This window comes from Callithrix jacchus, chromosome 8 (genome assembly GCF_049354715.1).
Source record: "Callithrix jacchus isolate 240 chromosome 8, calJac240_pri, whole genome shotgun sequence".
Lineage (NCBI taxonomy): Eukaryota > Metazoa > Chordata > Mammalia > Primates > Cebidae > Callithrix > Callithrix jacchus.
This window is the reverse complement of record NC_133509.1, coordinates 108,850,951-108,862,864: the sequence shown is the minus strand read 5'-3', so window position 1 is coordinate 108,862,864 and position 11,914 is coordinate 108,850,951. Positions and strand designations below refer to the sequence as shown.

The 11,914-nt window shown below is 41.6% G+C and overlaps 1 protein-coding gene across 11 annotated transcripts in view; it reads right to left on the bottom strand.

The window, feature by feature from the left end:
* The window catches only part of ZNF410 (zinc finger protein 410), a 44,209-nt gene that overhangs the window by 3,800 nt on the left and 28,495 nt on the right, over positions 1-11,914 (bottom strand). For 4 of the 11 annotated variants that reach the window (XM_035260987.2, XM_009006318.5, XM_002754139.7 and 1 more), the window contains 3 exons: positions 7,895-8,020; positions 6,792-6,932; positions 5,433-5,560 (listed from right to left, as the gene is read on the bottom strand). In XM_035260987.2, coding sequence (XP_035116878.1) covers positions 5,433-5,560; positions 6,792-6,932; positions 7,895-8,020 — 395 coding nt within the window. Of the gene's footprint in view, positions 1-5,432; positions 5,561-6,300; positions 6,506-6,791; positions 7,095-7,894; positions 8,021-11,914 lie in introns of all 11 variants that reach the window. The other 7 variants (XR_013521381.1, XR_013521380.1, XR_013521384.1 and 4 more) reach the window with 4 other exon arrangements.

Genomic DNA, 11,914 nt, shown 5'->3' with positions numbered 1-11,914 from the left:
GATCATGGCTCACTGTAGTCTCAACCTCCTGGGCCCAAGTGATCCTCTAACCTCAGCCTCCCAAGTAGCTAGGACCAGCTAATTTTATTTTATTTTTGTTTGTGGAGATAGGATTTCCCTGTGTTGTCCAGGCTGGTCTCAAACTCTGAAGCTCAACTGATGCTCCCACCTCAAACTGATCCTCTCACCTCAGCCTCCCAAAGTGCTAGGATCACAAGCGTGAGCCACTGTACCCAGCCTCTCATAATTTCTGATAACAGATTTGGTTGTTCTCTGATATGCTTGATATGTTCTCTGATATGCTTGATATTTTTATTTTTAGAGCATATTTATAGGAATTACAAGTTCATCAGTATCAGTAGACTTTGATCTATACTGCTTGATGATCTCCAAAAAGTTGAAATGGGCATGTATTGCAAATAGCCTTCACCTTCTCTGGCACCTGAAAGTTCTTAAGGAATCAACATTCCTCACTCACTGGAGAAATGGCAAGTTAATACTTAGACCTTGGATGAGGAAGAGGACTAAGCCTGGAACCTTGAAGGGCTCATAGCTTGAAAAAACTGAAGGTATTGGAGGATCCAAACTAGCAAAGAAAGAAAAGGAGGGAATAAGCAGTGGAAATGCCTGTGATAAGAGGAGAAGAATAATGGTAAAAGTGGAGAAAACACAAAAGAAGTGAGGCTCAGACAGAGAGTGTGTTTGTAAATGCAAAAAAAAAAATGAGGAAAAAGTGACAGTGCAGGATTTTCAGCTACATCATGGGCAGCACTTTCCCCATTGTGTTATTAATATTTTCCTGACCAGGCGTGGTGGCTCACGCCTGCAATCCCAACACTTTGGGAGGCCGAGGCAGGTGAGGTCAGGAGTTCAAGACCAGCCTGACCAACATGGTGAAACCCCGTCTTTACTAAAAATAGGAAAATTAGCTGGGCATGGTGTTGGGTGCCTGTAATCCCAGCTACTCGGGAGGCTGAGGCAGGAGAATTGCTTGAACCTGGGCAGCGGAGGTTGCAGTGAGCCAAGATCAAGCCACTGCACTCCAGCCTGGGCAACAGAGTGAGACCGTGTCTTATATATAGGCCCTTTGCACTCTCCTGGAGTGAAGGCCGTACTTCCTTTTTTTGTTTGATTTTTGGGACGAGATGTCTCTCAGGCTGGAGTGCAATGGCACGATCATAGTTTACTGTAGCCTTGAACTCCTGGGCTCAAGTCGATCCTCCTGCCTCAGCCTCTGGAGTAGCTGAGACTACAAGTACATACCACCATGCCTGGCTAATTTTTTAAAAACCTTTTATAGAGACAGGATCTTGTTGTGTTGCCCAGGCCTGTCTCGAACTCCTGGCCTCAAGTGATCCTCCCACTTTAGCCTCCAAAAGTGCTGGGATTATAGGCATGATCCACCACACCCAGCCTGTGTTGTGCTGTCTCCTTGAGGCTGTAAGTGGGCAGCACCTATCATATGTGGATGCTCTGAGGTCAGTTCCAAGACTCATGTGCCTAGGTCCTAGAGAACAAATGTACTATTACTGGATATTCTGTATACACAAATCTGATCATGTCATACCCTAGTTAAAACTGTGCAGTGGTTCTTCAGTGCCCCCAGGATAAAATCATGTCTGTAAGACCTTTCAAGAGAGGAACTAGCTTATCTTTCCAGCTCTCAATTTTCCAGCCCATCTCTCCATCCCATGTCCTATCACACTCAACCCTTTATGATTCCACAGAGGTGCTCTTTTCCCTCTCACCTTCTACCTTCGTACACACTGCTGTCCTTCTGCCTGTTACATTCTTCCAACTCCTACTTCTCCGTCAAGATGATTTCTATTCATCCCTCCCGTCTCAAACTCTAAAACATATTCTCTGACTTCTCCCAAGACTGGCACTTACTACACTTAAAAACTGCCAGTTTATGCTGGATGCGGTGGCTCATGCCTGTAATCCTTGCACCTTGGTAGGCCAAGGTGGGTGGATCACCTGAGGCCAGGAGTTTGAAACCAGTCTGGCCAACGTGGTAAAACCCCATCTCTATTAAAAATACAAAGAAATTAGCCAGACACAGCGACCTGCAGCTGTAATCCCAGCTACTTAGGAGGCTGAAGCAGGAGAATTGCTTGAACCTGGAAGGCAGAGGTTGCAGTGAGCCAAGAATGTACCACTGCCCTCCAGCCTGGGAGACAGAGCAAAACTCGTCTCAAAAAAAAAAAAAAAAAAAAATTGCCAGTTTAGGCTGGGTGCAGTGGCTCACGCTTGTAATCCCAGCACTTTGGGAGGCCAAGGTAGGTGGATCACTTGAGGTCAGGGGTTTGAGACCAGCCTAGCCAACATGATAAAACTCCATCTCTATGAAAAAGACAAAAAAGTAGCCAGGTGTGGTGGCAGACACCTGTAATCCCAGCTATGCGGGAGACTGAGGCATGAGAATTGTTTGAACCCAGGAGGAGGCTGCAGTGAGCCAAGATCATTCCACTGCAGTCTAGCCTGGGAGACAGAGTGAGACTCCATCTCAAAAAAAAAAAAAAATTGCCAGTTGATTGATCTGTCACTCCTCCTATCCTAACCTCTCTGTACAGCACAACTCCAGGGGTACCATAAATATAGCTATGAAGGTTCTGCCTATAAGTTATTTGAGGCAGAGATTGTACTTTGTTTACTATCATATAACTAGTAACCTGCAGAGTGCCTCACACATGCTAGATATGTGATAACTATCTGAATGAATTAAATTTTTGTACATGTGGCATTTATTTGGGTAATGTGGAGAATTTTTAAAAGACATTTACCAATATAGGACCAGGTGTGGTGGCTCATGCCTGTAATCCCAGCACTTTGGGAGGCCAAGGCTGGAGATCACAAGGTCGGGAGTTCAAGACCAGCCTGACTAATATGGTGAAACCCTGTCTCTACTAAAAAAAAAAAAAAATACAAAAATTAGCTGGGTGTGGTGGTACATGCCTGTAATCCCTGGTACTTAGGAGGCTGAGGCTGGAGAATCGCTTGAACCTGGGAGGCAGAGGTTGCAGTGAACAGATCACACCACTTTACTCCAGCCTGGGCAACAGAGTGACACTCTGTCTTTAAAAAAAAAAAAAATCTTACCAATATAGAAGGGAAAAGCTCTGAGGTTTCAAATGTAAAAAAGAAAAGGCTAGGTGCTGTGGATTGGCTTACTGGAATAATGTGTACTCGTAAAAGAAAAAGGAGATGATTTTCCTGAAATGATTTCAGGGCAACCGTATAGTGGATGAGAGAAGTTTTTCTTTTTCTTTTTTGAGATAGAGTCTTGCTCTGTTGCCAGGCTAGAGTGGAGTGGCACAATCTCAACTCACTGCAACCTCGGCTTCCTGGCTCCTGCCTCAGCCTCCTGAGTAGCTGGGACTAAAGGTACTTACCACCATACCCAGCTAATTTTTGTATTTTTAGTAGAGATGGGGTTTCACCATGTTGGCCAGGATGGTCTTGATCTTGACCTCATGATTCAACAGCCTTGGCCTCCCAAAGTGCTGGGATTACAGGTGTGAGCCACCATGCCCAGCCTGAACCACCATAAGGTAGTTTTCAGGGGGAGAAAAAAAAAACACAGACTATTAGAGGATACAATGAATTAATGTCAGCTTTGTTAGATGTGATATTTTTTAAAAAACATTGTATCTGTTAAGAGACACATACTGAAACATATACAGAAGAAATGACATGCCTACAATTTGCTTTGAAATACTCCATCACAAACAGCAACAACAACAAAAGGAGGAAAGAAATAAAACAAGAACAGTATAAAGTTAATTGTGTTTTTGTTTTTTTGGGACAGGGTCTCACTCTGTCACCCAGGAGTACAGTGGCACAATCACTGCACAAAAAAAATTGTCAAAGTTAGGAAATTGGTACATGGGTTTATTATACTAGTGTCTCTCTCTCACTATACTCTGAAAATTTCCATAATAAAAGCTTTAAAACAGAAAATTGAAGAAAAGAAAAAATGGAGGAGAAAGAGGAAGGCTCTGTAAGTGAGACATATATGACTCATTCCAAAGCAGTTACCAGAAAACGTGACTTAGGAAAGAATAAATGATATCAACAGCAAAAACTAAATATAAGCAAACACAATGGGTCACAACAATGAATAAAAAGAAAGGTCTTGGCAAAAGCATTAACATGTATGCCCAGAACCCTGCAATCTTGGATACCCCCAAGGATATTACAGAATAATGAAGACTATTCAACATAGGATGCAGAGTCATTTGAATGATGTAACAGCTTACTGTGGTAAAAGTTACAATGAAAAGAAAGAGGAGAGAAGATGGAAGAGCACCATAAAACCTAATGTAATACTGAAGGGATCCAAGCTACATAGATTCTGACAAAAGCCTATGCATATGGAATGTACTTATGATGAAGTCATCCACTCCCTGACACAAGACGAATAAAATATTCTAAGATTCTAAAAGACTTACTGGTTTGCATTCTGTTTTCTGAGTCAAAGCCAAACCACAGAGTTGAAAGTGCTTACAACCTAAAACCTTTCTTCTGTTTAGATCAGGGGTCACCAACCCCCAGGCCACGGACCAGTGGCCACGGACCAGAGGACCACATGGTCAGTTTTAGCAACTGGGCTGCACAGCAGGAGGTGAGCAGCAGGTGAGCAAGCATTACCACCTGAACACCCCCTCAGATGCCTGTCAGATCAGCAGCAGCAACGGATTCTCACAGGAGCGCAAACCTTATTGTGAACTGTGCATTTGAGGGATCTGGATTGTGTGCTCCTTATGAGAATCTAATGCCTGAAGATCTGAGGTGGAACAAAATTGATCCCTGGTGCCAAAAAGGTTGGAGACCACTGATTTAGATAACGGTTCACATTTAGCAAGCAAATGAACAAATCTGTATATGCCCATTTGGTTAAGCCTGGTATCTCCCAGACATACGACCCTAGCAGAATGAACAATAATTATGTTTAATGATTGTGTTATTATCTTTTTTGCTGAGGACCTTTTCCAAGATGTTATTTATGGAGAAAAGAAAGGGCTAAGAAACACTTGCTCCTTTCTAGTACAGAAATTTCACCCAAGCCACACAGTCCAGGCCCTTCTCTGTTATTCTCTGAATAACTTAACAGGTAAGGTCAACATGCATTTATTCAGTGCTCATTGTGTGCCTTTATAAAATAAAAGCTGTATCTTCATGTTATAGTATGGCAGAGAACAGTGGGAACAGACATCAATGAGGAATGTGTATAAAAGAACTTTAAAGCTGAGAGTCCCAGGTGTGACAGACCAATCTCCAATTTGTCAGCTGAACTCATGCTTAATTTAAAAGAAAATACTCATTTCAAAGTTTCCAGGAAATGGAAACTGGAGACTTTTTCAGATCCTCTAAATTCTCAGTCCTTCCCCACCTTAGGTTCCACAGAAACAAAGGGCAAGAGACCACTTTACCTCTTGTGGATTTACTGCAGTTAAGACAGAAACTTCATATGATTGCCTCCCTGACTGCATGGTCACCAAGTGATGTGTCACATCAGGCACTGAAGACAGGGAACGTGGGGATCCTTCAGCAAGCACTTCTGTGAAGCAACAGAAAAATGTTTCAATGAAAAGTGAATCCAGAGATATACCTATCTGCATCATTAAGCCTGTCATTAACAACTCTCAGACTCTATTCCTCTATTTCCCACATTCCTCTATTTCTTCCAAGTTAATCCTGTCTGATAAGCACTATCAGTGAATTCGGAAAGTATTATAGAAACAGAATAGAAAAAAAGACAAGAAATCTTAATTCAGGATTTAGAATAATACGGTATTAGCACTGTTAACTGAATTAAAACTATGTATGAAACGGGGCAAAAGCTGCTTAGGCAAGCAGGTCAGGGAACCAAAGCCACCCTTAAAGCAGTCACCAATGATAATGACAGCACTCACTGACTGAATATGGTATGAACCAATGACACTGATAGCACTCACTGACTGAAAATGATATGAAGAGCAAAACACAAGATCTCACAGTTACTAAATGTTCATCAGTGGGATCACCATGAAAATCTAGAAATATTTTAAGGATATACCACTTAGCCCTCAGAAAATCAAAAGTTTCTTCTAGGGGTTTTCTAGCTGATATAACTCTTTTATACTGTACCATATAATTTAATGTTCACTATATACTGCCTTTTATGTACTCAATGTTGTTTCCCATATATATGTAAGCTTTCACTTCTCAACTGGATATTAAGGTCCCTAGCTTCTACTTTTGTCTTTCCCATGGTGCCAGGCACACAGTAGGCACTGAATAAATGCATGCTGACCTCACCTGTTAAGTTTTTCAGAGAAGAGGGCCTGGCCTGTGTAACTTGGGTGAAATTTCTATACCAGAGAGGAGCAAGTGTTTCCTAGAGAGCCCTTTCTTTTCTCCAGAAGATATGGCTTTTGAAGGTATGGAGAAATTGCTTTATATCTCCTCTGTAAAACCTGGTTATGTTCTGTTTAAATGTTTTAAAAGTTAAGTTCTTCCATAACTGCAATAGGAAAGATAGAAATAGTTGTGCTAGGATGCTAGGATTATGAATAATTTTTTCTTAAGATTTTTTCTTTTTATTCTTTGTTATATTATCTTCAATGAAAAAAAATTTTTTTAAACAGACTCACTTATCCACCCCAGAGAATAAGAACACAAATGCTACTCAATCATACCACAGCTATTCATAAGAAATGAGATTTAAACCTCCACTGTGGAGACACCCCATTCCTTAGCCCCTAGTTGCAGCCCATTTTTCCCAAATAAAGGAGAGGTGGAAGTCTTACCATCATCAACTCCCAGGATAGAATTGGTATTTGGTAGGTTCAAGGACTCTCCACCAAGGCTGGGCTGGGAATTCATAGACACCAGGTTTTTACTGGGTACTGAAGCCTCTTCAAGCAAACTACTGCCCATTAGTGGCTCAGCTGCACAGAGAATAGGTTGTGAGAGACATACAGCAGTCAAGGCTGTGCCTGGTCCTCATTTTCTTTCAACGGGAAGCTGGACTTCTCTTTCATTACTAGAAGTTAACCTATGTATTGGATGCCACCTCTTATTTCACCTACTTTCGAGAAACAAGAATAAACCTAGAAGGGAAAGAGTAATAAGCCTAATGACCCTTGCTTGTTTTCAGCATCTGAAGAATTAGTATATGAGACAGGATAGGCGGACCTTTAGAAAGGAATATTTGGAACAATTAAGGAAAGGAATAAGACAATTAATGGCAAAGGAATAAGAATTAAAAAGTTGTCAAATTTCAGACAGGGCAAAAAGGTAGTCACAACTGGTAAGCAGAAAATGCTTCCAGCCTGGCCAACATGATGAAACCCCATCTCTACGAAAATACAAAAATTAGCCAGGTGTGGTGGCACCTGGCTGTAATCCCAGCTACTCAGGAGGCTGAGGCAGAAGAATCCTGAACCCAGAAGGCGGAGGTTGCAGTAAGCTGAGATGGCGCCACTGCACTCTAGCCTGGGTGACAGAGTAAGACTCCATCTAAAAAAAAAAAGCTTAAACTTTTGCCATACAGAAATCTTTTGTCACTGTGTTACTGAAATCCTCGTTCATGGATCAGCACTAGTTACCATCAAACTTACTACGGGAACTTTTAAAACTACAGATTCTGGGATCTTGCAAATTATCTCATTTATGAGATTGCTTTGTTTTATTGGTGGGGGGGGACAAGCAACAAAAAAATATATAAATTTTAAAAGCTTGCAGATGATTCTACTGTATAGCTATGTTTGGAAACCATCAGCCCATCAAATGAGACCAGGTCTATCTACCCAAAACAGAATCAAAAAATTTCCAGATAACCAGGCAGGACAGTGATTTGGCTCTTTGAACCCTAGAAGGGATAGCCCTCTACTACACCCACCCTCCTCACCAGGTGGCTCCTGCTCTTGACTCCCAGCTGCTCCCAGCTGCAAGTGATGCTTTCTCATATGCACATTCCTGCTTCCACTCTGAGAGAAGGTCTTCCCACAGACTTGGCACTGATGAGGCTTCTCTCCTGAAACAGGGAGCAGGTTAAACAGGGAAGCCAAAACAACAGAAGAGAATGGACTCAAGACCTAGATGAAGAAACTCAGAGAATGTTAAACTGAACATAAACAGCTGCTCCTTTTCCCATTCCCCACCTTTCCCAGTCTCTCAGTACATGGGGGAAGGCAGGAAGAGTACACTGGGTGGGATTTAGCACACTCCCTGCTTCTAGCCCCTGGACCTTTCCAGACCCGCTCTACTGCTGTCTTCACAAAATCTCTGTGGTATAGGATCATGACAGCCAAAAAAATATGCCTCCTTTTTCAGATAGTGTTCCAGGGACCTCTAGGACATGTACTTTCCTCGAGGACTCCAATCCTGGGTTCCTAATATCCCCTTGTCATACTCCCTGGCACTACTCTTTAGGGTCATCAACATTCACACTGGTGGCTCTTCTAACATGATCTAAACTGTCTTCTATGTCTTCAAGTTCTAAATTCTCTGTTTCTATTCTACCTACCCAGACAATCATACTCAGAAGCAGGGGTCAAAATCTCATGTCTGTAGGGGACTGATAGGCAGCAAAAGTAAGTAAAATGGCCAAGTGGGGGTCACAGTAACCTAGAGAGTACCTTTCCCGGAAAAGGGGCAGCTATTATTCCGTTCTAGCCAACTGTTGCCATATTTAGATTAAGGCGTACCACTGCCAGATTCTCTGTTTGTTTGTGTTTTAAACACACTGGAAATAGGATTTTTAAGTAGAATCTCTCCATTTCTAAATGCTAGGAACAAATTCACAATTGATAAACACATGGTACAGCAATCTTCGTTGCTGATTGTATTTTGCTGGGAATGCAAAATACAAAAACCTCTTTGGGGGAATCTGACAATATCTAGAAAAAATGTAGATGCACTTGCCCTTTGACCTAGGAATCCCACTTCTAGGAATATGTCCCAAACTATAGTGACAAAATGTGAAATAATCTATGCACAAGGTTATTCATCACTGCAACATTATTTTAAAATGGCTAAATACTGGAAACAACCTAAATATTAATCACAGAGACTGACTAAAAAGCTATAGATATTGCAATAGTCCTGCACAGAAGAAAAAAGGCTATATAATAGAAACAGGGTAGAATATTACAAAGCTTTAAAACTAAAAATTGAATCACCATTTGAACCAGCAATCCCATTACTGGCTATCTACCCAAAGGAAAATAAACTGCTCTACCAAAAAGACACCTACACTCACAAGTTCACTGCAGCACTATTCACAACAGCAAAGATATGGAATCAAACCAGGTGCCCATCAATGGTAAATGAGATAAGGAAAATGTGGTACATACACACCATGGAATACTATGCAGCCATAAAAAAGAACAAAATCATATCCTCTGCAGCAACATGAATGCAGCTGGAGGCCATTATCCTAAGCAAATTAACAAAGAAATGGAAAATCAAATACATGTTCTCACTTATAAGTAGGAGTTAAACACTGGGTACATATGGACATGATGATGGGAACAATAAACATTGGGGATTCCAAAAGTGGGTACAGGGCAAGGGTTGAAAAACTACCTATCAGCTACTATGTCCACTGCCTGGTCAACAGGATCATTAAAGCCCAAACCTCAGCATCACACAATATACCCTTATAACAAACCTGCACATGTACCCTCTGAATCTAAAATAAATTTATTTTGGCCAGACACAGTAGCTCACACTTTGGGAAGCTGAGGCAGGTGGATCACGAGGTCAGGAGATCGAGACTAGTTTGGCCAACATGGTGAAACCCCATCTCTACAAAAATACAAAAATTAGCCAGGTGTGGTGGTGGGTGCATGCAATCCCAGCTACTTGGGAGATTGAGGCAGGAGAATTGCTTGAACCCAGGAGGTGGAGGTTGCAGTGAGCCAAGATCACCCCACTGCACTCCAGTCTGAGCCACAGAGTGAGACTCTGACTCAAAAAAAACCAGCATGCTACAACACCTTTATGTAAGTAAGAAAAGGAATCATACACTCCAGTATTTCTATAATCAAAGACAGACAGAAACAACTGCTGGGCAGGATGTACAGAAACTGAAATCCTCATACACTGCTGGTGGGAATGTAAAATAGTACAGCCACTTTGGAAAAATGGCAGTTTCCCAAAAAGCTAAACAGAAAGTTACCATATGACTCAGCAATTCCACTTACAGGTATACACTTAAAAAAAATGAAAACACATAACCACATAAAAACTTGTACACAAATGTTCATAGCAGCATTATACATAATAGTCAAAATGTGGCAAACAACCCAAATCCATCAACTGATGAATGGATAAACAAAATGTGGTATATCCATACAATGGACTATTATTCAGGCATAAAAAGGAATAAAGTAGGCTGCATGTGGTGGCTCACGCTTATAATCCCGGCACTCTGGAAGGCAAAGGTGGGTGGATTACAAGGTCAGGAGTTTGAGACCAGCCTGGCCAACATAGTGAAACCCTTTCTCTACTAAAAATACAAAAATTAGTCGGACATGGTGGCAGGCACCTGTAGTTCTAGCTACTTGGTAGGCTGAGGCAGGAGAATCACTTGAACCCAGGAGGTGGAGGTTTCATTAAACCAAGATCATGGGCCACTGCACTCCAGCCTATGCAACAGAGCAAGAATCCGCCTAAAAAATAAATAAATAAGGCCGGCGTGGTGGCTCACACCTGTAATCCCAGCACTTCGGGAGGCCAAGGCAGACGGATCACGAGGTCAGGAGTTTGAGACCAGCCTGGCCAACACAGTGAAACCCCATCTCTACTAAAACTACAAAAATTAGCTGGGCATGGTGGCAGGTGACTGTAATCCCAGCTACTCGGGAGGCTGAGGAAGAATTGCTTGAACCTGGGAGGCGGAGGTTGCAGTGAGCCGAGATCTCACCACTGCACTCCAGCATGGGTGACAGTGGGAGACTCCGTTTCAAAAAATAAATAAATACAATAAAACAATAAAAAACACAAAAAAAACAATATAGCATAACTATTCACATAGCATTTACATTGTATTAAGTACTATCAGTAATCTAGAGATGATTTAAAGCATATGGGAGGATATGTGTAGGTTATATGCAAATACCATGCCATTTTATGTAAGAGACCTGGGTATTTGTGGATTTTGGTATCTGCTGGGGTCCTGGAACCTATACATCACAGATAACAAAGGATAACTATATTAGTACTAAAAACTACTTCATTACACACCTTTTTGCTTTTTTTTTTTTTGACATGGAGTCTCGCTTTGTCACCCAGGCTGGAGAGAGCAGTGGCATGATCTCGGTTCACTGCAACCTCCGCCTCCCTGGTTCAAGTGATTCTCATGCTTTGGCCTCCTGAGTAGTTGGAATCACAGGACACACCACCACACCCAGCTAATTTTTGTATTCTTAGTAGAGATGGGGTTCCACCATGTTGGCCAGGCTGGTTTTGAACTCCTGACCTCAGGTGATCCAGCCGGGTAGGCCTCTCAAAGTGCTGGGAGCCACATGCCCGGCCAGATTACACACTTTTTTACAGATGAATCTCATGGTATGTGAACTATATCTCAACTTTAAAAATGTATGGATAAAAATATAAAAAATAAACTGGATTTGCTTGTATATGCAAAAAGAACCACTGGAAAAGTAAACCAAATAGGAAATAAAAAATGGTTATACCTATAAGAGAAGGAGGGAGGGAAGAGGGTAATGAGACACCTATAATCAAGGCTTTTTGAATACATCTAGCTTTGACTTGACGTATTAAAAAAGCTTGAAAAAGAAACTGAAACAAATCTATTTATCAGGCTGGTGATATATGAAAACAATGATTTAAAGGGTATTTAAACATAATATTTTACTGTATGTCCTTAATAGAAGATATTCTAAGAAAAACAGCTACAAAA